General features: G+C 35.8%; 5 protein-coding genes across 5 annotated transcripts; 3 read left to right on the top strand and 2 right to left on the bottom strand.

Moving 5' to 3' along the window:
* The first annotated feature begins 608 nt into the window (after positions 1–608).
* Positions 609–2,084, top strand: LOC130509096 (uncharacterized). Its single transcript, XM_057004714.1, has 2 exons — positions 609–787; positions 874–2,084. The coding sequence occupies exons 1-2, from the start codon at positions 632–634 to the stop codon at positions 1,195–1,197; spliced, it is 480 nt and encodes a 159-aa protein (XP_056860694.1). The 5' UTR covers positions 609–631; the 3' UTR covers positions 1,198–2,084.
* Positions 2,085–8,658: 6,574 nt separating this feature from the next.
* LOC130509651 (arabinogalactan protein 16-like) lies at positions 8,659–9,298 on the top strand. Its single transcript, XM_057005814.1, has 2 exons — positions 8,659–8,899; positions 8,996–9,298. The coding sequence occupies exons 1-2, from the start codon at positions 8,785–8,787 to the stop codon at positions 9,100–9,102; spliced, it is 222 nt and encodes a 73-aa protein (XP_056861794.1). The 5' UTR covers positions 8,659–8,784; the 3' UTR covers positions 9,103–9,298.
* A 141-nt stretch (positions 9,299–9,439) lies between these two features.
* On the top strand, positions 9,440–13,765 carry LOC108846620 (uncharacterized). The gene is made up of 10 exons (XM_018619835.2): positions 9,440–10,334; positions 11,143–11,348; positions 11,491–11,764; positions 12,015–12,129; positions 12,201–12,331; positions 12,548–12,632; positions 12,700–12,811; positions 12,888–13,045; positions 13,113–13,233; positions 13,326–13,765. Exons 1-10 carry the CDS (start codon positions 10,085–10,087, stop codon positions 13,662–13,664), a joined length of 1,791 nt encoding a protein of 596 aa, XP_018475337.2. The 5' UTR covers positions 9,440–10,084; the 3' UTR covers positions 13,665–13,765.
* An 8,788-nt stretch (positions 13,766–22,553) lies between these two features.
* On the bottom strand, positions 22,554–24,826 carry LOC108819309 (proteasome subunit beta type-5-B). The gene is made up of 8 exons (XM_018592319.2): positions 24,700–24,826; positions 24,339–24,473; positions 24,098–24,227; positions 23,763–23,869; positions 23,326–23,460; positions 23,131–23,234; positions 22,959–23,059; positions 22,554–22,870 (listed from the first exon to the last, which is right to left on the bottom strand). The coding sequence occupies exons 2-8, from the start codon at positions 24,456–24,458 to the stop codon at positions 22,743–22,745; spliced, it is 825 nt and encodes a 274-aa protein (XP_018447821.1). The 5' UTR covers positions 24,459–24,473; positions 24,700–24,826; the 3' UTR covers positions 22,554–22,742.
* Positions 24,827–25,141: 315 nt separating this feature from the next.
* On the bottom strand, positions 25,142–26,440 carry LOC108818947 (uncharacterized). Its single transcript, XM_018591910.2, has one exon. The coding sequence runs from the start codon at positions 26,356–26,358 to the stop codon at positions 25,405–25,407; it is 954 nt and encodes a 317-aa protein (XP_018447412.1). The 5' UTR covers positions 26,359–26,440; the 3' UTR covers positions 25,142–25,404.
* Between the last annotated feature and the right edge of the window lie 230 nt (positions 26,441–26,670).

Genomic DNA, 26,670 nt, shown 5'->3' with positions numbered 1-26,670 from the left:
CCTCGACGCGTGTCTGAGCCCTACACCGAACAAAATTAAGTGAATACCCAAAATAGTGGTCATTTTTTATATCTTTCCACTACTAGAAAACTGCCGGATTCTGAGGGAAATTCCGAGGGACTATGTGTCCGTCGGAATATTCCCACGAAATTCCGAGGAAATTCCGAGGAAACACAATTTTCGTGTTTCCTCGGAATTTCCTCGGAATTTTCCGAGGAAATTCCGACGGACTGGTAGATCCCTCGGAAATTTCCGAGGAAATTCCGAGGGATAATAGAGCCGTTGATTATTCCGAGGAAATTCCGACGGCAACGGCTAGTTGGTCGGAATTTCCTGGGAATGTCGTGGGAAATATCGGCAGATTTAATCTATAAATGCAAGCACCCCTCATCCTCTTCATTCACTACATATCTTCATCCTCTCTCATTCTATTTTGCACACACGAATCTGATTGAAAAAATCATGTCTTCTTATAATTATCATCGCTCTTGGATAGATCGACCTCATATGGATCCGAACACGAGATTGCTTACGCCAGAGTAAGACTTATAATGCTGGCGTTTGCTCTGCAGCTGGAGATGATGTATACTACAGAAACATACGCGAGATTTTGGAAATCGTGTATCCGGGCATGGTTGGATTGCGGTGCACAGTTTTCTATTGTGACTGGTACGACAACACTCCGGATCGAGGTGTCAGAACAGATGCATTTGGTGTCACATCAGTACATTCGAGGCGAAAACTGCCATATTATGATCCTTTCATTCTTGCTTCTCAGGCCGATCAGGTAATTTAAAAATATATATGTCAATTATTTTCAATATTTGCTTCATCATCATTCATACTTAATTAACAAATTTAAAAATGTTACAGGTTTGTTATATCAAATACCCCCGGGTTACGAACAGAGATGATCCATGGGTTACTGTTACAGCACTCAACCCGAGAAGCCGAGTTCAAGGAAGTTCTGAGTTGGAAGACCCACTCCAACCAAACACATCCGGCAACTTAAGTGCAGCAGGAGATGTAGCTGCAGTTGATCTTGTTATCGATTTCACCGATTTTGGAGACGAAGCCGTTGTTCACGTCGAAGATGAACCAGAGATTGGAGAGTTTCACCAAGATCCAGATTCAGATTCATCTGGTGGTGATGATGGTGACTCGGGTTCAGAGGATGAACCAGAGATTGGAGAGTAGTATAGTTTTTTTTTTTTTTTTTTTTTTTTTCAGAATTCCGAGGAAATTCCGAGGATCTTGAGGGTTTCCTCGGAATTTCCTCGGAATTTTACCTTGTAAAATCAGATTTTAGGGATTTGATTTTAGGGTATAGATTCCTAGGAATTTCCTGGGAAAATTCCCAGGAAATTCCGACGGATATCAGCATTTCGTGGGAAATTCCTGGGAATTTTCCCAGGAAATTCCTAGGAATTCAGCATTTCGTCGGAATTTCCTGGGAATTTTCCCAGGAAATTCCTAGGGAATAAGGATTTAGAATCGAAAACACCAATTTACGGTTCCCAGAAGACTTACGTAAGCCTTAGTAAGTGTCTTCAATTGATTATGGGACAAGACATTGGTGTTGTACCAATTAATGGCCACTTTTCCGATTGTTGCACCGAGATCCCCAAACAGCAATGCAAGATAAACACTTATACACTTTAATGAACCTAAACGACAATACTTATACTCGATTCAATCATTTTGTAATTTGAATGTTTATTTGTCATGTACTATCAATATAAGTCTTGAGAAAACTGCCAAATTGTTCAAGGAACGGTCTAAAGTTTGTAAATCATTAATCCGAACCCCTAAACTATGGTTCCTCGGAATTTCCTGGGAATTTTCCCAGGAAATTCTGAGGAACCATAGGATTCCTAGGAATTTTCTGGGAAATTTCCCAGGAAATTCCGAGGAACCCATAATTCCGAGGGAATTCCGACGGAATTCCTGAATCCCTCGGAATTCCGTCGGAATTCTGGTAAACCGGTTCGTAAACCGAAAATTCCGACAGAATTCCGAGGGTTTCATTTTCCGTCGGAATTTTCGGGGTAAAACCAGATCTGCGGATCTTCTTCCCCATTTCTCTCTTTCTCTCTTTTCCCTTGGCGATTTCCGGCTCCTCCTCCTCTCCCTTGGCGATTTCCGGCTCCTCCTCCTCTCCCTCTTGATATTCGGGCTCCCCCTCCACCCCCACTCCCCTAATCTCTCCCTCCTCCATGTAAGTTCTCTTCTCCCCCTCTCTTATTAGTTCTAGGTTAGATTTTAGGGAATTTTGTTAGATTTTAGGGAATTTGAGTAGATTAGGTTTTAATTAGAATTAGGGTTTGATTAGGTTTGATTAGGATTAGGGTTTTGATTAGGATTAGGGTTTTGATTAGGATTAGGGTTTTGATGTTAAGTTTTGATTAGATTTTAGGGTTTGATTAGGTTTTGATTTTAGATTTGATTAATTTTAGGGTTTCAATTTTTTAGTAATTATTTTGGCTACTTTATAATTTATAAAAATTTTATAAGTCATTTAATAATTATTTTAGTTAATTTCAAAATTTTTAAAAATTTAAAAAGTCATTTTATAATTATTTTAGCAAATTTCATAATTTATAAATAATTTTAAAAGTCATTAAAAATTATTTAGCAAATTTTATAATTTATAAATAATTTAAAAGTCATTTAATATTTTTTTAGATATTTTGAAATTTATAAATAATTTATAAGTTATTTAATAATTCTTAAGACATTTTTTTAATTTATAAATCATTTTAGCTGTTTTTATAATTTATAAATATATATTTTAAAAAATAAATTTTATTAATTTTAATTCATTATTTTTAAAAAATTATAGGGATTCTAGTGAGAAGATGATGGCGGCCTTCATGAGGCAATTCCCGGACCAGAACTTCGACGTCGACGAGGACGAGTAGTTCTAACTTTAATTTATGTTTTAAACTTTATTTTTATTTTCTGTTTTGTATGAATATTACTTTTGAACTATTTATATTATGTTTTTTATTTTAATTTTCAATTTAATAATTAATTTTCGAATTTAATAATTAATTTTCCAATTTAATTAATAAGAAATAAATTAATATTTATTTATTAATATAAATTATATTTTACGAAAATTCCGAGGAACGAAGGCCCTCGGAAATTTCCGAGGGAAGTGTTCCTCGGAATTTCCGAGGGAGTCTTCCGTCGGAAAATTCCGAGGAATATTCCCTCGGAAAATTCCGAGGAACAATTTCCTCGGAATTTTCCGAGGGAATATCCCTCGGAATATTCCGAGGGAGAGTTCCTCGGAATTTTCCGACAGTGTTTTCCGAGGGACATTCCCTCGGAAAATTCCGAGGGATATTCCGACAATGGGATCACCGTAGGTGTTCCTCGGAATTCCCTCGGAAAAAGTCTCCGTCGGAATTTCGTCACAAATTTCCGAGGGAATTCCGACGACTTACGTTATTCCGACGATATTATTCCGACGGATCATTTCCTGGGTTTGTCGTCGGAATACGTGAATTCCGACGACATTCCGAGGATATCTTCCCTGGGAATCGAGCAGTTTTCTTGTAGTGTTCCATACATAACCGAAAAAATGGACAATATTCTTCAAGAGTTTTGGGTCCAATTTTTCAAAAATTCATACACATCTACAAAATTTTCTGATTTGGTATATGCAAAAATCTTATTGACGGCGTTAATAATTTTAATAATATATCAAAGTTTATTCCTTTTTAATTGAAAAAAATTCCTATAGCTCCAATAAACGAAGTAAATAAATGCAATACAAGCATAGGAAATACAATAGTATTATTTGATTTATGGGGATAATATAAAGTTCTTGTACTAAGTCCAAAATTTTCAACAGTAATAAAAATTTGATTTCTTACATTATTACTAAATTAAATTAACCTTATTTAATTCATTTCAAAAGTAGAGTTCTAAAAAAAATAGGTGGGAAAAAACAATCAATTTTGTATGTAATTGGTCATATAATCGTGGCTACATAGATAGGTAAGCAAAAAATTTATCGACGACGTTACTAATTTTGATAATATATCAAAGTTTATTCCGTCTTGATTGAATGAAATTTTTATAGCTCCAACAAACAAAATAAATAAAAGCAATACAAGCATAGGAAATACAATAGTATTATCTGATTCATGGGGATAATAAAAAGTTCTCGTACTAAGTCCAAAATTTTCAACAGTAATAAAAATTTGATTTCTTACATTATTATTAAATTGAATTAACCTTACTTAATTAATTTCAAAAGTGGATTTCTAAAAAAAATTAGGTAGGAAAAAAAAATCAATTTTGTATATAATTGGTCATATAATCATGGCTATATAGATACTAAGACTCCTCCCTTCCCGTTTTTCACTTTCAAGTTTTTACAACTCCGAACTCATTCATATACCAAGAACGTTGAATTTAAGGACATATAACCTCGCACGTAATAAAAAAAAAACAGCCTTCTTTTGTTGTCCATAAAATGTTGAACTACCGGTTTAATTTGCTGAGAACGTTTTAAATTGATGGATAAAACCACTGTACACTCATAACTTTTTTATAAGTGATATAATACCAACTAATACACTAAAGTAATTGTGATTTTACCATAATATTTTTTTCAAATTTACTTTTAAGTTCTAAATGATAACCATTTTCATAAAGATCTAAATTTATTTTTATCAAAAAAAAAATTATGATAAAACTAACTTTTAAAAAATTATTAATAAATATTTAATAATTATTTATTAAAAATTATATATTCAACATTAACCCTTAAATACTAAACTATAGGCAATAATCAATAAATCGTAGACCTGACATATTTTCTTAAGTGGTAACAGACTTATAATATTTTAAATATTTTCTTAATACAACAACTGAACTTTGGTTAGCCTCTCGATTACGTCCGAATTGAACCGTTTGAATATAACAAATTTGTCCTTTTTCCCCTAAATTTTTATTTAAAAAAATAAAACTTATCTAGAAACATAGCGATGTCAATGTTGATATTTGATAAGAGAAAAAAAGGAAAAAGAAACGACGAAAAAACATGCATTTGAATTTTCAGCTAACTGGTAAATAGATTTGACCGGGTGAATTACCGGTTATATTTAAATAGTTTGTATTGCAATATTTTTAATAAACTAAAAATCAGTATATTTAAATTTTAAAATAAATCTTCAATTTGTATTCATAAATTTATGATTAGAAATTTAATAATAAAATAGTAATAATTACTTTCAGACATTTATACAGAAAAAATACAAAACAATACTATATATGCGCTTCAAGCACAGATCAAGATCTAATATAGGTCTAACATTTTACCGGATCCGAAAAACTAAACAAGAACGGATCCGAAAATACATGTTCAGATCCGAGTCTATGCTAAAATATTTATTGGATCTTTTTTATGGGGACCCACGAGTCTCGGTTTGGATCTACTTCCTACAAGAGACCCAATCGGGTATTCGAAATACTCAAAAAATATTATATATTAGGTAAATTTGGATGATTGTGTGTATTTTGAATATTTCAGATATTTTTTTATGTTTTGGATTCAGGTTTTTAGGTATAATTTCAGGTTTCGGGTAAATTTTAGATCTCCAAAAAATATAATTTGGGTGTTCGGATAAAATTTGAGATACCTTTCGGGTTTTCGGATCTGATTTTGAGTAAGTTTCAGATATATTTTCTCCAGGTATTTTTAGAATTTGCAGGTACTTTTCGAGTTTTCAAATTCAGTTTGGATATGTCAGGTCTTTTTCGGGTCCTATATACTCAAATCAATCCGAATCCAAAAAAGCTAAAATTACAAGTGTTTTACGGATATTAGAATTATATACCTGAACTGACAAGAATTCGACAAGATCCGGGCCGAGTAGACCTGAAAAACTATAGATATCTATATGGATCTAAATTTTCAGGAACCGAAGAATACGGATCCATACACATATATGACTACAAAAGAATATGATTAAGAAAAAAAACACAAGTATTTCAATTAAATATCAAGAAAAAAGTTAAACAAAAAAATATACATGTCCTTTTGAAAGGTCGGGTCAGAATCTAGATTCTGAAGACCCGAATATTCTCAAATATTTAAGAAAAATAGTTTCATTTAAAATAAAAAATCATATAAACTTTTTAAAATACACAAAAACAGATTTTATCAATACATAACGGGTCTAGGACAAAAAAACAATAGTTTAAAAATATTAAACTTTTTATTTAAATTAAAATACTAAAAATAAAATCAGTGTGAAATAATTCACAAGTTTAACAGCAGGTTAATAAACAAAAATCATAATACGGGTCAGAATTATTTGGAGTCTTCAAATTTTGGTCATATTTAAAATAACAAAAATAATTCATACAATAATTTTAGATAAATTCATAAAATTCTTAACAAAATATAATTTATCAAGGATAAAATATTCATGACATAAAAATAATTTTTCAACAAAAAATATATTCACCCTCTGAAGGGCGGGTCAAAATCTAGTTAACCCTTAAATACTAAACTATAGGCAATAATCAATAAATCGTAGACCTGACATATTTTCTTAAGTGGTAACAGACTTATAATATTTTAAATATTTTCTTAATACAACAACTGAACTTTGGTTAGCCTCTCGATTACGTCCGAATTGAACCGTTTGAATATAACAAATTTGTCCTTTTTCCCCTAAATTTTTATTTAAAAAAATAAAACTTATCTAGAAACATAGCGATGTCAATGTTGATATTTGATAAGAGAAAAAAAGGAAAAAGAAACGACGAAAAACATGCATTTGAATTTTCAGCTAACTGGTAAATAGATTTGACCGGGTGAATTACCGGTTATATTTAAATAGTTTGTATTGCAATATTTTTAATAAACTAAAAATCAGTATATTTAAATTTTAAAATAAATCTTCAATTTGTATTCATAAATTTATGATTAGAAATTTAATAATAAAATAGTAATAATTACTTTCAGACATTTATACAGAAAAAATACAAAACAATTACTATATATGCGCTTCAAGCACAGATCAAGATCTAATATAGGTCTAACATTTTACCGGATCCGAAAAACTAAACAAGAACGGATCCGAAATACATGTTCAGATCCGAGTCTATGCTAAAATATTTATTGGATCTTTTTTATGGGGACCCACGAGTCTCGGTTTGGATCTACTTCCTACAAGAGACCCAATCGGGTATTCGAAATACTCAAAAAATATTATATATTAGGTAAATTTGGATGATTGTGTGTATTTTGAATATTTCAGATATTTTTTTATGTTTTGGATTCAGGTTTTTAGGTATAATTTCAGGTTTCGGGTAAATTTTAGATCTCCAAAAAATATAATTTGGGTGTTCGGATAAAATTTGAGATACCTTTCGGGTTTTCGGATCTGATTTTGAGTAAGTTTCAGATATATTTTCTCCAGGTATTTTTAGAATTTGCAGGTACTTTTCGAGTTTTCAAATTCAGTTTGGATATGTCAGGTCTTTTTCGGGTCCTATATACTCAAATCAATCCGAATCCAAAAAAGCTAAAATTACAAGTGTTTTACGGATATTAGAATTATATACCTGAACTGACAAGAATTCGACAAGATCCGGGCCGAGTAGACCTGAAAAACTATAGATATCTATATGGATCTAAAATTTTCAGGAACCGAAGAGATACGGATCCATACACAATATTGACTACAAAAGAATATGATTAAGAAAAAAAACACAAGTATTTCAATTAAATATCAAGAAAAAAGTTAAACAAAAAAATATACATGTCCTTTTGAAAGGTCGGGTCAGAATCTAGATTCTGAAGACCCGAATATTCTCAAATATTTAAGAAAAATAGTTTCATTTAAAATAAAAAATCATATAAACTTTTTAAAATACACAAAAAACAGATTTTATCAATACATAACGGGTCTAGGACAAAAAACAATAGTTTAAAAATATTAAACTTTTATTTAAATTAAAAATACTAAAAATAAAATCAGTGTGAAATAATTCACAAGTTTAACAGCAGGTTAATAAACAAAAATCATAATACGGGTCAGAATTATTTGGAGTCTTCAAAATTTTGGTCATATTTAAAATAACAAAAATAATTCATACATAATTTTAGATAAATTTCATAAAATTCTTAACAAAATATAATTTATCAAGGATAAAATATTCATGACATAAAATTAATTTTTTCAACAAAAAATATATTCACCCTCTGAAGGGCGGGTCAAAATCTAGTTAACCCTTAAATACTAAACTATAGGCAATAATCAATAAATCGTAGACCTGACATATTTTCTTAAGTGGTAACAGACTTATAATATTTTAAATATTTTCTTAATACAACAACTGAACTTTGGTTAGCCTCTCGATTACGTCCGAATTGAACCGTTTGAATATAACAAATTTGTCCTTTTCCCCCTAAATTTTTATTTAAAAAAATAAAACTTATCTAGAAACATAGCGATGTCAATGTTGATATTTGATAAGAGAAAAAAAAAGGAAAAAGAAACGACGAAAAAACATGCATTTGAATTTTCAGCTAACTGGTAAATAGATTTGACCGGGTGAATTACCGGTTATAACCAGTAATCATGAACCGGGTGAATTACCGGCTATAAGACCAACACCTAAAACAAGTTGCCTCTTCACTTCATCATTCCTCACACTGTTTCTCTTTCCTCCTCGGTCTGTCTCGTCGCCTCTGCAGATACTCCGGCAAGCTTCTTTCTTTCGTCGGATCAAAAGAAACAGAGAGAGAGAGAGATGGCGTCAAGGAGTTACGTTACTGGTTTCGCGTTATTCACATTTGTTTTCGCCGTCATCTCGTCTCTCGCCAGCGCTCAATCTCTAGCTCCCGCTCCTGCTCCGACCAGTGATGGTAAGTATCTTCTTCCACGATATCACATCCCCTTCTTATTCTCTCTCTCTCTCTGTCCAGATCTGAATTCGAGAGTGTTTTTTTTTTATTCTCCAGGGACATCGATAGATCAAGGGATTGCATATCTGCTAATGGTGGTGGCGTTGGTGCTGACTTACCTCATTCATCCTCTAGATGCATCTTCTTCCTACAGCTTCTTCTGAGTTGTCTCTTTATTTTCAGTTTTTGTTTTTTTTTGTGTGGATAAAAATCCCGAGTATGGTTATTAATTTGCTCATGATTTATGTTTTTTGTCTTGATTATGATCATGGATTCATGATGATGATGACTCCTGGAGATTGAATCTCTGTTGTTTTCCATCAGATTATGATGATGATGATGATGATTCCTTTTCTTCCATATTCAATTTATTCATATATTATTCCTTTCTTCCATATATTATTAACTTTGAACCGAAGAGAAAAAAAAAACAAATCCTATTCTTGTTCAAGTTTGTGGCCTTCCAGAGAAATCTGAAAAATTTAAAATCAAATCTAGAAATTTCTTGCCGTTATATTCGATTTCGTTTGAATTATTCTTGTGGAAACGGCTCTTACATTACACATTATGAGTTATATCTTAAAAGCGATGGATATTACACTTCTAAATGGTGAAAAAAATATTAATGTTATTGCCAAATGAAACAAAACGGATCACAGAGAAAATAACTATATAAAATCAAACAAGTATTAAAAGGGGAATAACAAACCCAGGGAAGACCTCCACGTCAGATGATTAAATCGACCAATGGGATTGGTTTTGTTTCCACGTCAGACTTGCTTTCATTTCCGATTGGGCTTTTGTGTTTTGTAGGTCTGTTTCGAAATTTTTTAGGCCCAGTAAACCTAATTATCAAACAATCGCCTCTTTCCTGTCACAACCGCGATCTTCTCATTTTCCCTTTGTGCAATCCCTAATCACCTGAAACCTTTGCTCTTCTTTTCTCTGTCGATCATCAAACCTTTCCTATTCTTTCTTTCCGTTCCGTTTCGCGATCTGAACGACGACCATTCAAGACAGCCTTCACTTCTTTTCTCTCATTAATGGACTCTCTTATGTTTTGTCCCTCTGTTTTTTCATATAAAACACAAAATCAAGGTTTCATTTCGATCCAACTTCGTTCTAAATTCTCTCTACCACACTGCAATGAGTTCCAACGGAAAGTCCATGGTATCTGGTACCTCCAAGTCGGAGAAACCAAAGGGCGCTGCCGCTAACTCCTTTCCGGACACGACCAAGCCCATCGCTGCAACCTCTTTCTCTTCAGACCTCTCCATCGGCGCTCCCCTCTCGAAGAAAGACAAAGTCGATTCGTCGGACTCCTCTTCCAGACTGACGAAATCCAGCTCCAACACCGGTGTCTCGATCGGCCATCCTAATCCGAAGACATCTACTGGTAATAACCCATGTCGTTTCTTTTTCCAAATTTTGATCTGTTATTTGTAATATCTATAGGTAATTTGTATGTTATATCTAGTGGATGTTTTGTTTAATTTTGTCTATGATTTTTAAAAACAAAAATTCTTTGTTCAGATATGAATGTTTTGCTTTAGTTTTATGAGTTTTTTTTATTTTAATTCATTCAATCTAAACCCAGTATTCTTTGTTAAGATATGAAACGTTTCTTCATGTTTTTTAGTTTTCGTCTCTGTATTTTTTTTTGTGTTTTAGTCACTTGATTAGTCAAGTGATATGGAACGTTTCTTCATGTTTTTTAGTCAAACTCCGAACCTGTCCATCATGTAGATTCTTCTTCTACTACAACTGTATCTTAGTCAAGTGATTCTACTTCGCTGGGGATTCGTGAGCCAGTTTATGAGGTTCTTATGAATTGTTTCTTTATCCCATTGCATGCCTCAGAGATATTGTTTCTTTATCACAGAACAGAGACTTCTTTACTTTTAGTGTCTGAATCGCTTTGTGTTTTTTAATTACTCGAACTAAACAAAGGTTACAAAATTTTGCTATTCCTAGATTTAGCTTCTAAAAAACAACATCATGTATCTCTTTGATAGAATTAGTCGGCAGTGGTTTAGGGTACTTGAATCTTTTTTGACTATGTTAAGATACAGTCCGTTTGATCACCAAAAAGAAAAATATTTAGTTTTTGGTTTGAGTTTCAAGACGTCTTTAACTCTCTTTATTTAAAGACACGTATACTCCTATCTGATTTTGTTGCTGGCAACGCTTATGTTTGTCTACAGGCATGAGAGGCAAAGGCGCTGTCTCATCTGTCAACAAAGGGAAAGCCATCGTCACCGCCAACGGTGGAGAAGTGATCACTTTCAGACATGCGAAATTCGGTCCGCATGAACGCGAAGTGAGGTTCCGGTTGATCCACTATTGGGAAGCTCGAAATATCAAGACAAAGGTGCTGATCGGTGTCGAAATGCTGCTCATTGATGAAGAGGTATGACCCGAGTTGCTCGCTATTATCTTTCTGTTCATTTTTGTTGGTTCATTTCGGTTTAAACATCTTCAAAAAGTTTGTCTACTTTTAAGAGATTTCCTGTCTAGCTTATCTTATTCAGTCTTTTCAATGCTGTCCACAGGAAACTGTCATCCAGGGCTTCATCCCAGCTGGGAAGGTAGATACTTATCTGCCACACATGAAGGCTGGTGGCCTTTACAGGCTCCACAACTTCTTCGGGTCCTACAACAAGGAACTCTATCGAGTGGCCGATCCAGACTTCACAATCACCTTCACAACGACTTCTGTCCTCACTGACCTGGATGACAGTTCGGTTTGTATCCCTGAGGACCATTTCCGATTCCACGGATATGCAGAGTTCGAGGCTGCCTGCGACCTGAAAGGGGATCTTTATGGTAAGTTCCCTCACTTCAATTTCTTTATATAAGTTGTTCTTTCATATCGAGCAAATCTATTTTCTTCTTTCCCATATATATGCAGAGTCTGTGTAGTGTGTAACCTTAGATGATGTGCTTCGTTCAATCTAATATATTCATAACCATTTGGCTACGTTTGGCTAGGATTATGTCCTGTTCCAGTATTAAATGTAGATTTCATTGCTGGGTTTATACAGTATCAAGTATTGAGTTTTGTTGTCTTTTTCAGATTGTATTGGGCATATCAAACTTGTGAATGGCCAGGTTCTCGGCGACAGTCTCCTGATAGATGTCACCGAGATAGCTTCTACCTGCCGAGTTCAGCTTCATGTTCAAACACATGAGTAAGCTACACCATAAATTTTTTTACATACATATTTTGTCACTCTTACCACACCAATATTTGATGTTGCAGTGGTCCGGTGATGAAGCTGTACCTGTGGGACGAGGCTGCCCTACGCTTTGGTGAGAAATTTAAAGCATCTGGAGGAGCTGCAAGAGTGGTTTTAGTGACCACTTTAAACCCGAAACGATTTGGTTTTGGAGGTTCGTAATATAACCTTTTTATATTGTTTGAGAAGTAACTTAGTCTGGTCAATAATAGATTAGCTTTGCGTGATAGAACTACAATGGATTGGATTAGGCGCTTATTAGGTGTGATATATTTGAATCGTCTGTGAGAAATATTGAGATGTACACAACTCTATATCTCATTTTACATTAAAGTTTTGCCTCTGTCTAATACAATTGTGTCTGTTATAGGTGGTGCCCTAGGTCTCTCTCCTATGACGTCATCCCGTGTATTCCTTGACAACGATATTCAGGAAACCCGTGATTATCTCTCTTGGTAAGCCTGTCTGTATTAAAATATAGTTAGACCATGATTGTAACTGATATTTGGGCATTGACTTCAGGTTGAACTCAAACTTAGCTGTTGCTAACCGAGTAGATGCAGCCGTTGTTACCAAGCCTGAGTCAGTGACCATAGGCGAGCTATTCTCTTATATGAAGCATGCCGATGCAAAGGTAGTTCACAACCAATGGATAACACAGTCGTTTTTATAGTCTTAGTTTCTCAAATACATTTTCAAATGTTTTGCAGGTTGCTTGGTTTGAGTGCATAGCAACCATTGGTGATATTGTGCATGGTTCAGCATGGTATTACATAGGGTGTGGTGGATGCCACACTAAGGCCATCAAAGGTGCTACCACACTAATGTGTAAAAAATGTGGGAAAAGTGATATTGTTGGTGTTGCACAGTAAGTTAATCGGTTTATTAATACTCATACTTCCAATATATTCATTGCTAATTTGCTTCTGAAACAGGTACCTAGCGAAGATATCTGTGTATGACAATGCCGACCAGGCTATCTTTGTGCTCCTTGGCGCTGCTGGGCAAGAGTTGACTGGAAAGAAAGCTTCTGAGTTGGTTGAGAGTTATTTCGAGGTAATTACAAACCTGACTGCCTTGCTTATTTAAGTTTGTGTTCCCTAATATATTTTTAAATGTATAGTGACAAATGTTTAAATGTATGTCAGGCCAATGAGAATGTAGGTTCTAATGACTTGGTTCCGGTTCCTCAAGCTCTAATTGGTACCATAGGACAGTCTCGCAAGTTCATTGTGAAGATATCAGAGCACAACTTGACTGGCAAGACACAAACCTTGACTGTGACAAAGGTGCTTCCTATAGAAGATCCAGAGGATGAAAGTGATTTAGCAGAAGCTGTGGCTCTACCAGATGCCAATGAATTGTTGCAGAAGGGAGTTTCTGAGAGTGGTCCATCCGCAGGGTATGGAGAGCCTGGCGGTGAGGGGGTGAAAAGGTCTGGTGATGAAGTTGATGCGGAAGAGCACAAGAGGGCCAAATGTGGCTAAGATATGTGGTTCTGTGGTTACCAAAACTCTATGTTCTGTTTTTTTTTTTCATTTTCAGACATCATCTTTGCAACATTTAACTGCTTTCTTTTAATCTCTGGTTGTTAAACTTTCTGTTTAATGGTTTTTATCCAAGATCGAATTTTTATAATCTTAGTGTCGTTGTTTCTCATGCTTTTCTTGCTTCACTATTTACTTGCAGTGATATATTATATAGAAACTGTTATAACTATTCTTGAATGAAAGAACTTCTTTCTTATTAAGTCTGTTACGAGTGTTATGTCAACTACGATGCTCTCTATAATTTATTTCTTCTTAGAGTTCATATGTTGTTTTCTCTCTTCATCTTAAAATAAAAAAAAAAGATTTTGACATGTAGATGAGAGAATTAGTGGAGGTAGCACTCCTCTGTCAAAAATATTTTGATTAAAAATAAAACACCAAATGCGGCATTTTGTTTCTCCTATTCAAGTATTTCGGATTAATCAATTCAAAATTTCCAGGACTGTTTTCAAGATGAAACCGTACACATGAGAAAGATAAAGCTGTGTGCATCAACCAATATAAAGAAAAAAAATTAAAGAGTTATAACAACAATTTCATTAACTGTGGATAGTAAAAACAACCGTGTAACTTATAAACGTTACGAAAAAACTTAAAATCCATTAATCTTACCTCCGCCATTAGCACTATATAAGGATGAGTAGTCCTTTTTACGTATATAGAATTCTTGATTTAGTTCATCATCATGAACGGCCAACCACATATTTATTACTCCTTCTTCTCCGAGACAGAGCCTGCGATCGGCGATCCGGATAGAAAGCTTAACATCAAGATTAATAGAAAAAATACCAACCAAACAAAGATAGACTTTTCCATAAAGTTTTCGACAACCGCTACTGGTCATATAACTTATGAGACAGTTGATCTTATGGAACACATGTTCAGCTTTCATGATATCTTCTTTCCAGTGTCCGAAATATCATTGGATATACCAGTCAGAGGTTCGCTGCTATGATCCCATTATTAGTCGATTATGCAGGTATACGAACTTCAAATTATTTTCTTTTGGTTGGTTTAGAATAAGGTAGGGGCTTATAGATATATAATTGTGTTTATGGAAGAAATTTAGTAGTCAATATTTTATATTAGTCTATTACTATGATTCTTATTTATGTTGTTATCTAAGAGGTTTTAGTTTTTATTTCTATATGAATTATTGTTATCGGCTTATCATGTTTGATTCTTATATCTAGGCACACATGTCCGTACTGTTCTATCCTTACAAGATTTTAACCCTAACGCGACCAACAGGATAGACCTCGAGGAAGCTTTGATGGACCTAGGATCATCAATGAAAGAACCCATTCCAGAGGATGCTGGGGAAGTGTGCTCCATATGTCATGACAGCTTCAGTGGGACGGGGGTTGTAAACTCACTGAGGTGCAACCACGTATATCATCATCATTGCATCGTCAAGTGGTTTCACCATAACCTAACTTGTCCCACATGCCGTGACACAGATTTCTAAGCTGAAGTTTTTTCTCCTCAACATAATTGAATATTATGTTATCATCCCTCCTTAGATAAAAAATGTTACTTTCTACCATTGCCAGTTACGTTTGATTAATCAAATTTAATATTTAATACATTTATGACCTATAAAAGCCCTGGCGCGATTCTATATTAAATACAACCAGATCAATTACCGAATACGGTAGTTATTATCTTAAAATTATTTAACATGTAAAAAAAACTATTTAACAGAAAAGTTAGTTATTACCATAAAATCAGTCAAGATTTTATACATATATGAAGCTTCAAGAAATAAAGTATGAAACAACTTTATACATATATTTTTACCCCCCAAAAAAACTTTATGCTATACTACACTTGATTCGTGTTTTCAAAATATATATTTTCTGGAATTAAAAAAATAATAATATGAATTTATATATAAGATACTGTAAAGATGTGGATACATTTATCAGAACCAAAAAACAAAACCAAAATTGAACTAAATTCATAAATAAACAAACATATCATATATCTCTATAGTACAAAAACAAATCTATCCTTAAAAAATATTGCAATAAAAAACCGTTAAATAACAAAAAGTAACAAATACATAAAAGCCAAAGAAAATCAAAACACAAACCGCGCGTAGCGCGGTTCAAAAATCTAGTACATATAAAACGGTGATATTAACATTCAAAATACCTATAAATTAAAATCACAGAACTATTTAAGATGTTTCACTTGTTAGATCATAGTATTCGGTTTTAGAAAAAAAAAATAGAGTGATGAACAAAATAAATATATAAATAAATAGAATAAACCTGTTAAAAGTAGAATGAAAAATATTTTATTATTGAAAAAAATTTACCCTAAATTCTATTTTAAAATAGAAAATAAAATAGATTAGAGATGCTCTTTATCAAAAATCTAACTTTACAAAACTCTATAGGAGTAGAAAGTCACCAAAGAAGCTTCAAAGTATAAGTTTTAGGTAAGAAAAAAGAGACTTGGTTATACAATCGGTATACATTCGTTCTCTTTGTCTATCTCTCTAGGAGGATAAAGTTTCAGTGGTGTTATGTCTACCAGACGATACCTAATCAGTGAAATAAAGACAAGATTTTAGTATAATAATTTGGGCAATAACGAGTGCTCAAACCCTTAGGCTTATCTGATTCCGTGTCCTTGCCAACTCACAGGATAACAAGAGATACAAGCTAAGGAGCATGCTATTGTCCCGACCACAAGTGGGACAATATAACGTGTCAAAGATGGAGACTTCTCCCACGGGCAGTCTTTCATTACATTGCGGAAATAATCATAACAAGACATGTAGATCTTAACCTAGCAACATATTCGAAGAAAGTCAATAGCTTGCGGAAGCAAACGGGTTTACCAAATAGTAAACATAAGAAGAAACATTATTTGTTGTCAAAAGGACTCACGGTTAAGAGGTTACTGTGGCAGCACATGAAGACTACGTCACGATTTTTCAAAATTAAATTTATTTAAATAATTATTTATATTTAAATAGTTGTTTAGAATTATTTAAATATTTTTTATATTTAAATAATTGTTTAAAATTATTTAAATAAAAAGAAACAATTATTTAAATAAAAATAATATTTTTGAATAGTTTTAAGTTATATGTTTTCAAATTTAAACTTTTTATAATATACTTTCGAAAAGTTTTTTCAATTTTCTATTGTGCCTTATTTATTTTCATATGCTTTTTTATATTTTTTTGTAAATTTTGAAAAAAAAAATTCAAAATTTTTATTTTGAAATTAGAAAAAATAGATCACAATAAAAAAAATTAAGGTAATTAACCACAATTCTTAGAATTTATATATATATATATATTGTGGAGCTAATTCTAGATAATTAGTAATATATGAACAAAATATATTAGATATAAGTAAGACATAATAGATAACATTATCAATATTTTCGTGTGGTACAGTGGTTGATTGAATGGTTCATTTTGGTTGAACCTTGGTTCGATACTCCCAAATGACAGATTTAAATTTATTTTTATTTTACTAGTTAAATACAATGTAAAAGCCACGTCAGCATTCGTTAAGTCCACATAAACACCGTTATAATTTGACTAACGGTAAGACGATCAATGTATGAATTAACCGAAAAGTAAGAGTTGATGTATGAAATTTTAAAAAAACGTAAGTTGATGTATGTTTTAGCACAGGTATGTTGTGTGTATGTATTGATCGGGACCGCGGTCGTCTGTTGATGAATGAATTGGCGGATTTCCCTACAAAAGTGTAAAGTGTCTTGAGAAGGTTTGACGGAAAGAAGATCTTATGGGGTCCATAATCTCATTGGTACAGAGATTTTGTACACAACTTGTCTCACCTCTCGATTGCTTGGGCCAACCTCTCTCTGAAAAAGAAATTACCTTTTGCAACGTGATTCACTACATGGGCTTAGACCCACTTTTAGTTACTCGTTTGTGTGAGATATTACAGTCTTTTGAATTTTACTGTGGTAAAAAATTTGTTGACATTATTTTTATTGATATATAAATTTGGGACAAGACTTAGGTTCACCCCCTATGGTGAACCTTTAAATTCACCACACTATTTATGACCAATGAAAATGACATGTAGATAATTAAAAAAAACATTATAAATTTATTTTAAAATAATTAAAAAAGAATAATGCCAATTCTAAACCATAAATCTTAATTTTTAAACCCTAAATATTAATTTTTAAATCCAAACTCTATACCCTAAACCAAAATCCTATATCCTAAACCCAAATCTTAGACCCTAAATCCAAACCATAAACTTTAAATCTAAATCTAATATCCTAAATCCAAATCCTAAACCCTAAACCCAAATCCTAGACTCTAAACCCAAACCGTATACCCTAAACCCAAATACTAGATCTTAAACCCAAACCGTAAACCCTAAATTTAAATTTAAATTCTAGGGTTTACGGTTTGGATTTAAGGTCTAGGATTTGGGTTTAGGATATACGGTTTGGGTTTAGAGTTTACGATTTGGGTTTAGGGTATAGAATTTGAGTTTAGGGTATAAGGTTTGGGTTTAGGGTCTATGATTTGGGTTTAGGGTACTTGATTTAGATTTAAGATTTTTTTTTTTTTTTTTTTTTTTTTTTTGTCAAACATCTACTTGCATTAATAAAAAAACACCCAAAGAGTTTAGTCTTCAGCTACAATTAGACGATTAAGGCCAGAGCTTGCTAAGGCATCTGCCTGAGAGTTTTCTAAGCGAGGTACAAAAGAGTAAAACAATGGACAGAAGAGAGAGGCAAGGTTTGTAATATCCTGGAGGATACCCGCGATCTCATTCACATCCCGCCCTTCCCGCAGGGCTGAAACTAGGACTTGAGAGTCCGACAATAGGTGAAGGCTCTGGAGATTTAATTCCTTTGCCTTTTTGAGTGCTTCCCGCATAGCTAGAGCTTCCGACATCAGAGCTGAGCCGACATATAAGCGATTGGAAGAGCCCCGACAGAGAACTTCTCCATCTTCGTTCTTTATAATCCAACCCATTCCTCCTGTTTTTGAGCTTTCCTGCCAAGCCCCATCACACCAACAAGTAGGTATCTTAAGAGAAGTTTCCCTTACCGGTACTTTCTTATTTTGTTGATGAGGTTTCTTCACATTTGCATCCTCCCAGGCTCGAGCGTCAGTAATAGCTTTTGTGATGATTTCTTCCACTCGATATATTGTGCCTTCGAAAATCATCTTATTTCTTGCAGTCCACAGATTCCAGAGCAGCCATGGGATGAGGGGGGATTCCACTAGTCCAACCGGCGGCAGTGAAATGTTTTTAACAGTGGAAGACAACCAACTTTTGAGGGAGATAATTGTTGCATTTGCTGGAACAGGGGAAAACAGAGGTACTTGAGCCCAGAACTCAATTGCAAAAGGACAGGAGATGAAGAGGTGGGCTATAGATTCTGGCTCTCCACATCTTTTGCAGTTTAGTTCTGAGTGAATTCCTCTTGTAGCAAGGAGGGTTCCCACTGGTAGTGCATTATTAAGAGCTCTCCATAGGAAGTGATGGAGCTTTGGCGATATATGCAGCTGCCAGACTAGTTTTTTCCAGTCGAACTCATCAGGGGTGGGCATAGGTTTCTCTTGAAAGATCCTTTTGTATCCTGATTTTGCAGAGTAAATTCCTGAAGGATCAGGCAGCCAGACTTGTTTATCCTTTGGCCTTGAGGAGCTTGGGATAATAAGTCTGATAATCTCCTCATAATGAGGTAAATGACATCTAATCATGTCCAAGTTCCACTCGTTAGTCTGCTGGTCTAGAAGGTCCGCTACCATCAAGTTCTGATTGGCTAAGGTAGGTGGACCTATTGGCGCTGAAGGAGTAAATGGAGACAGCCAATGCTCTGACCAGACCCTGATATCTTCCCCGTTTCCCACCAAGTAGCCTAGACCTTTCTTAAGTACCTCTTTTCCAACTTGGATGCTAGTCCAGCCATGTGAGGAGTCCGACTTATCACTGCTCTCCATGAAGGAGCACTCACTGAAATATTTCCCCTTCAAAACCTGAGCTAAAAGTGAGTTTGGATTGTTTAGAATCCTCCATCCCAGCTTCGCCAGCAGTGAGTCATTGTAGTCTTCAAGGTTTTTGAAACCCAGCCCTCCCAATTGCTTTGGTTGTGCCATTCTTTCCCATGAAACCCAAGCTATCTTTCTTTTATCCGGTGAACTATCCCACCAGAACCGAGTGAGGATGGATTGGATACGTTTGCACAGAGAGGTAGGGATTTTGTAGCACGACATTGAGTAAGTGGGCAGGGCCGTCAAGACTGACTGCAACATCACGTGTTTCCCTGCACCTGATAGGAATCTAGATGTCCAAGACTGCGCCCTCTGTCTGATGTTATCTACCATTCCTGTAAACACGTCCTTCTTGCTTCTTCCAAAAGTCTCCGGGAGGCCTAAATATTTTCCCATCCCTCCTTCTTTGTCAATTCCTAGAGTGGCTTTCACTCTGGTTTTGGTGATCTCCGGGGTTTTTGAAGAGAAGGTTATTGTTGACTTGCTCAGATTGATACTCTGTCCCGAACTCGCTTCATATCTCCGCAAGATAGAGCGAAGAGCCCGGCAGTTTTTCTCATTTGTTTTGCAGAAGATCATTGTGTCGTCCGCGAATAGGAGATGATTGACAAACGGACTTTTCTGAGAAACTTGTAGACCCCGCAGGCTTCGATTTTCTTGTGCATTCTTGCACAGTCCAGACAGTACTTCGGTGCAGAGAATGAAGAGGTAAGGAGAGAGCGGGTCTCCTTGACGGAGACCTCTAGCTGGGACGACCCTTCCTTTGGCCACTCCATTTATCAGGAAGGAATATGAAACCGTAGTGACACACTCCATGACCCATTTGATCCAGATATCTCTGAAGCCCATTCTGATCAGCACTTTCTCGAGAAATCTCCATTCTATGCGGTCGTACGCCTTGCTCATATCTGTTTTTATCACCATAGAGCACCTCTTCATTGCTTTTGAAGACTTCAGATAATGGAGCGTCTCGTGGGTAATTAGCACGTTATCTGAGATCGCTCTTCCGGGGACAAATGCTGTTTGATGTTGGGAGATCAGCGATGGAAGCAATTTTTGAAGCCTGCTAGTGAGGATTTTAGCAATGATTTTGTACCGGACATTGCACAAAGCTATGGGTCGGTACTCCGCTGCTGACTTAGGTGCTGAGCTTTTTGGGATCAAGCAGACATGCGTCTCATTAAGCTGCGGGTTCATTGCTCCTGTCCTGAAGAAACTCCGAATTTCTCGGTAAACATCTGAGCCTAACAAACTCCAGAAAGACTGGTAAAAACTAGCTGAAAATCCATCAATACCCGGGGCTTTATCTGCATGGATTGCAAAAATAGCTGTCTTAATTTCCTCTTCCTCCGGGATTCTACACAGACTGTCATTCATCTCCTCCGTTATGACTTCTGTGATTGTTTCCTCCACTATCCGAAAATCTGAATGGCCGTTGGAGGAGAAGAGACTTTGATAGAAGTCTGCAAAAGCCTGTCCTATTTCATCCTCTTCATAGACTGGTACCCCTTCTGCGTTTTCTATGGCTGTTATGCGGTTTCTTGCTTTTCTCTTTTTTGTAACCGCGTGGAAGAAGGCACTGTTCCTGTCGCCTCCTTGAAGCCATAGAATCCTGCTTCTCTGTCTCCAGTATAGTTCTTCCGCTTTGTAAGCTTTGACTAGAGTTTCTGTGAGTTCCTTGATCTTATCAGTGTCCGGACTTGCAGCTGATAATTCCTCCTCCAGCTTCTTTTGTTTCTCCTGTACTTCCTTTGTTCTGATCGCTTGCTGCTCCTTTGACCATTTAATTATCTCATGCCGGCATCTTGAGATTTTAACCTCCACTCGTTCCTCTACTCCCTTCATCCAAGCTGCTTCTATGATCTCTCTGGCCTCAGGGATCTCGTTTAGCCGTCTGTCGTACCTAAATGGTCTCTTTTCTTTTATCACCCTCGTGTCCAGATAGGTCATAAGGGGACGGTGATCAGCGCCCTCAATCGGAGGTAGTTGCAGCAGCTGGCTGGGAACAAGTCAGACCATGCCACATTTGCTAAGGTCCTGTCTAGTCTGGCTTGTACATCATGGGTGTGTCTTCGGCCTCTCCAGGAAAGTTGATCACCTGTATGCTTCACATCCCATAAGCCATTAACCGAGACAAAGCTTCTGAAGGGAATGAAGGATCCTTCACATCTTTCTGGTCCTCCTGACTTTTCTGAATTATCTAGTATGTCATTAAAGTCTCCCGTCAAAGCCCAGGCTGTATCTCTACCTAACAAAGTTTAATTTAAACACTAAAAAATACATAACAAAGTTTAATTTAAACACTGATATTTTAAAAAGTGAATTAGAAATATTATTTGAAGTAATATTAGTTAATATATTTTAGTCATAACATAATAAATATTTTACTAAACAATTAAAAACTAAGAGAGAATCTTGTTTAATACTATAATAACAAAAAAAAAATCTTTTTAATGTAATATTTGGTGTTGTAGATGTTAAAAAAAAAAGTTGGAGAACTAAAAAAAAATCAGTGCTAAAGTCACATTAAAATAGTGTAATTTTGACATTAAAATAGTGATATGGGTTCGAAATGCCGGAATTTGTAAAGTTGTAACAGAAATTTGGTAATTTCTGGAAAAAATCCATTCAAGAATAGTGAACAGTGACAAAAGCATGTGGTCATAACATCACATGCAGTCACTGTCGGAGTGCTTGCCTGTCTTGCTATTAGGGATGCTACGTTCGAATGATGATTTCAAGCAGAAATCAACGGCCGTCACAGTAGACTATTTGAAATAGTTCGGTTCGATTTGGTGGAATGCACATAAAAGCTTGACTAATCAAATTGTGCAAACCAATCACAGGTTCCCCTAATTTCATATGGTTGAAACAGAGCTGCTTCATCTCAACAAACAAAGAGTATGCATTTGCAGATAAAAAGGAGAATCTTATAGTTAAAAACCAAAGTTTATCAAGCTAGAGAGTGAATGACTTGTGAACTAAAAGGGGGCTCATTACTCGGCGGCTGCTTCCTCCATGACCTGTTCCGCAGTGGCTGGCGGCACGGGGTAGTAGTGATAATGCAGCTCCCCAACATCATCTCCTGACAGTTTCGTCCACCCATTTGGTCCCACGTGGTACACTGATCAACATGAGAATAGACAAATGTTATTATTATATGAGTTGAGGAGCATCTTGAAAGTTCGGTATTCACATTTGGGACTACTAACCGCTAGCAACTCCACCACTGGCTCCATCACGGAATGTGGCATGGTAGATTGATCTCCTTGCTAACTCAGATGCTTCTTCAACTGACATATCGAATTTGTACCTAGATGATAGAAGCAAAGATTAGAATCTGGGAAAATGAGATGAACATGTTGTTGGGGGTATTGATTTTACCCGCTGTCAAGTACACCATAAGCGTATGGTGAACCAGAACCGACTGAAAACCTGTCTCCCTTGAGTCTTCCTCCTTCGTTGTCCACATAGTATAGTCCAGGACCCTATATCCAATGAGGAGTTAGAATGTTTTTTTTATCTGGGTGAGTTGATTTAAAAGGAGAAATTAAAGATATTAAGTTTGACTTCACTGACAGTTTCATCCCATCCAGCAATCATCGTGCCGACTGAAAGTCCCATTCCACGGTATGAGTAGAGCATGTTTGCGAGAAGCTTTGAAGCTCCGGAAACAGAGATTCTCCTCTTGTTTGCCAGTTCATGTAGACGGCACTTGGATAGACAAAAAAAAAATATCACGAGATCAGCCATAGTTTCAACAAAGGTAAATGACGTATATTACTTACAAAAATGTTTGGTTGACAGAACAAGGATGCTAATGCTACTAACTATCTTGCAGAAAATGCATGCATTAGAATCATATGATATAAGGGTCACCATAACACAAACCAAAACCTTTCTACTCAGTTAATACAGACAGTGAAGTCTTTGACAACGCAACAGCACTCCCCATATCAACAGAAAGTAACAGATCTAGGCATCAGTACAGACAGAAAAGAAAGCGAGCTAGATACCTTAATTCCAAGGTTTCTGTGCCAAAATTGACAGTCAGCAGCTCCTCCAGCCATCGTCCCAAGCATATAAGGATTGATCTCAATAATCTTCTTCACAGATTGTGACGCTAAACAGAGAAAAAAAACAATACAAAACATCAGCAGCAATAATACAAACGCTTCCTTTCAAATACTGTCTCTCAATCATTAACAAGCAGAACGGAGACTAAAAATTTGTTTTAACAATCCAGCACAAAACTAAACCAACTTAATCTCCATCCTAAATGTTTCTACCACAGTCAACTACATCGAAAGGAGGAATCTTTTTTCACAGCTATGAGAGAAAGAGAACATACAGATATATCCACCCATGCTAGCACGAGAATCAGCAGCGACCATGACACCTTCCTTGAAGATAAAAGCGAGTGTGGTTGTTCCTTTCGCTGGCTTCACCATCTGTACAGCCTCTTTCTGAAACCCATCGAACTGAAACCCCACACACCCAAATCCAAATCCAAAATCCAAAATCAATCACACACACACACACTGCTTTAGCGGATGAAATCCAAAAAGAGGTTTAATGAATCAAAAACTCACATCAGTAGTGCGGGGAAGATCAAAGGAGGGCACAGTAGAAAACCCATCAAGCGTATCATCGCTCGATCCGAATCCAATCGTAGGCATGGAGGTCTCGAACCCACTTGTATCAAGCTTCATCTTTTTTTTTAAACCCTACAGAGTCATCGAAAACACTCTCAATTGATAAAATTATAAACGCTCAAGCTAATCTAGCATGAATTAAACCAAACCCAGATGTCAAGCAACGAGCTTTTCCTCTCAATAACTCAAATCAGATCTAGCACGAGATACATGTATAGTGTATGTATAACTAAACCTTCGTCGTTGTTAACAATCGAGGTTAACGGTTCTAGAGCTCGATCGAGGATCGGAAACGTACCTTACTGAAGAGAAGTAATCAAATCGAGCCAAAGGGTTCCGAGAGAGAAGAAGAGGAAGAAGTTGTTCTAAGTGAAACGAAGACGAGAAAAAAAGTTGTAGAATCGTTTCTTGAGCTCCGGGCAAACTACAGAGAAGTCATATATGGGCCTATACTAGGCCATTAAACATGGGCTGTTAACTACTAGTTGGGCCTATCTTTTTTTCTTCTTACAATTTGGGCCTGAAACTGTCTCTGGACTAAACAATAATGTCAGTCAAAGTTTAAACTTAACTGTATTGTCTGTTGACAAAATGTTAATCAAAGCAAACGGTATTGCAATGATTTTTCAAGGAAAAGAAGTTTGTAATATTGATCCTTTTCTTCTCGTGTAACGTTTATAAAGGCAAGGACTTTATTCGAACATGTAGGTATCACTTCAACAGAAAAGTAAGACAATTACTAAGGGAAGGTTTATGTTTTTATTTTTCTAAAAAAAGAAAGCTGCATCAGTAGTTAGATTCAAACTAAATACAATTTTGGATCAATACTGTTATTCAAGAATCAAGATACAAGATCAATTGCATTTTTCCTTTGCAAAATTTTTGTTTTATTTCTAAATGTAGCAGAAAACATACAAAACAATACAAAAGTATATATTTGCATATGTACTAATCATCAAATGCATCAAACAAAAATTTAAGTAGTATACTCAGTTGCAAACCGCTAGCGTTTTGTAACGCATCTTCTTGCTCGCATGTACCCTGAAGGAGGGTTCTTCAACGAGATGCTGCAACGGGTGTGCAGCCAATAAGAGTATCTCATTAACGACCCAACGTTCGAGCGAGCGTGAAACGTTCCTCTCAGGTTCAACAACACAGGACCTGTTCCGAGCTGCAGCTGCAACTCCTGGCTCTGAATCGTTTGTATCGGGACCTTGCTGCTCACGAGATGGAAGCTCGTGAACATAGACATTCCCTTTGGAACAATGAATGGCTCGATGCGCTCGGCAGCGATAAGCGTGTTGTAAAAGTAGAGCTCGAACATGATGTAGCTGAAGTCGACATTGCTTTTCTTGCTTGGGTTTGTGAAATTTACCACAACCGCGAGATCTCCGTTTAGGACGTAGCCCATTTCGAGATTCGCGGTGTTTAGGTTTGCTGCTGCGATGTCGAAGTAGGGTGTGTGTGGACGGTTGCTGAGGTAGACGAGGAGGAGGATGAGGCCGGAGAGAATCAGGATGACCAAGAGAATTGCACAGCAGACTGTAGCCGGTAGTTTCATGGGTTTGGTCATCTTTGGACCTGGTTGGTGGTGCGTTGGTCGTGTTGGAGCGGTCCTCCATGGAGTTGGCTCAGGTCCATAGCCACCATGGTGTGGAGGTCGTTGCTGATCTTCAGGGCTCGATAGCAATGGCCTACCAGGGTTTGGAGTATGGCGTGGTGGTAACGGTTCTTCTGGCCTCAGCGGCATGGGTCTTGAGGAAGGCGGTTCATGGATAAGTTCAGGTGGCTCAGTCTGGTGGCGACCTCGAGTCTTTATTTTAGGCCCTGATGGAGCAACTGGATGAGTCTGCGGGTTCTGGTGGTGGTCCGGATAGGTCCATGAGCTAGAGGGATGTTGATCCTGCGAGGAAAACTGAACGAAATGAGGGTTGGTTTCATAGTGGTGATGAGACATTGAAGAATCAATTAAATGAGAAAAAAAGAGTTGTGTGATGATAGCAAGTGAAGGGAAATTTTAAATGTTTCTAAATGATAGAGAGAGAGAATGATAACTTGATGAGAAGTTCAAGTAGGATTCTTGTGCAAAAGGAAACTGACACAAGGAAGCAGGTAATCTTTTCCGCTCTAATAAAAATCAAATCAAGCAAACGAAACTATAAACATCATCTCTTTTTTCTCAACTCAATTGTTTGAAAAAGAAATACATAAATACAAAGGCTCTGTTCGCTTTATTTTTGTCACAATACCAAAAATATTCAGTTGGGTT

The sequence above is a fragment of the Raphanus sativus genome, chromosome 3, assembly GCF_000801105.2.
Source record: "Raphanus sativus cultivar WK10039 chromosome 3, ASM80110v3, whole genome shotgun sequence".
In the NCBI taxonomy this organism is placed as follows: domain Eukaryota; kingdom Viridiplantae; phylum Streptophyta; class Magnoliopsida; order Brassicales; family Brassicaceae; genus Raphanus; species Raphanus sativus.
This window is presented reverse-complemented; position numbering and strand designations above follow the sequence as displayed.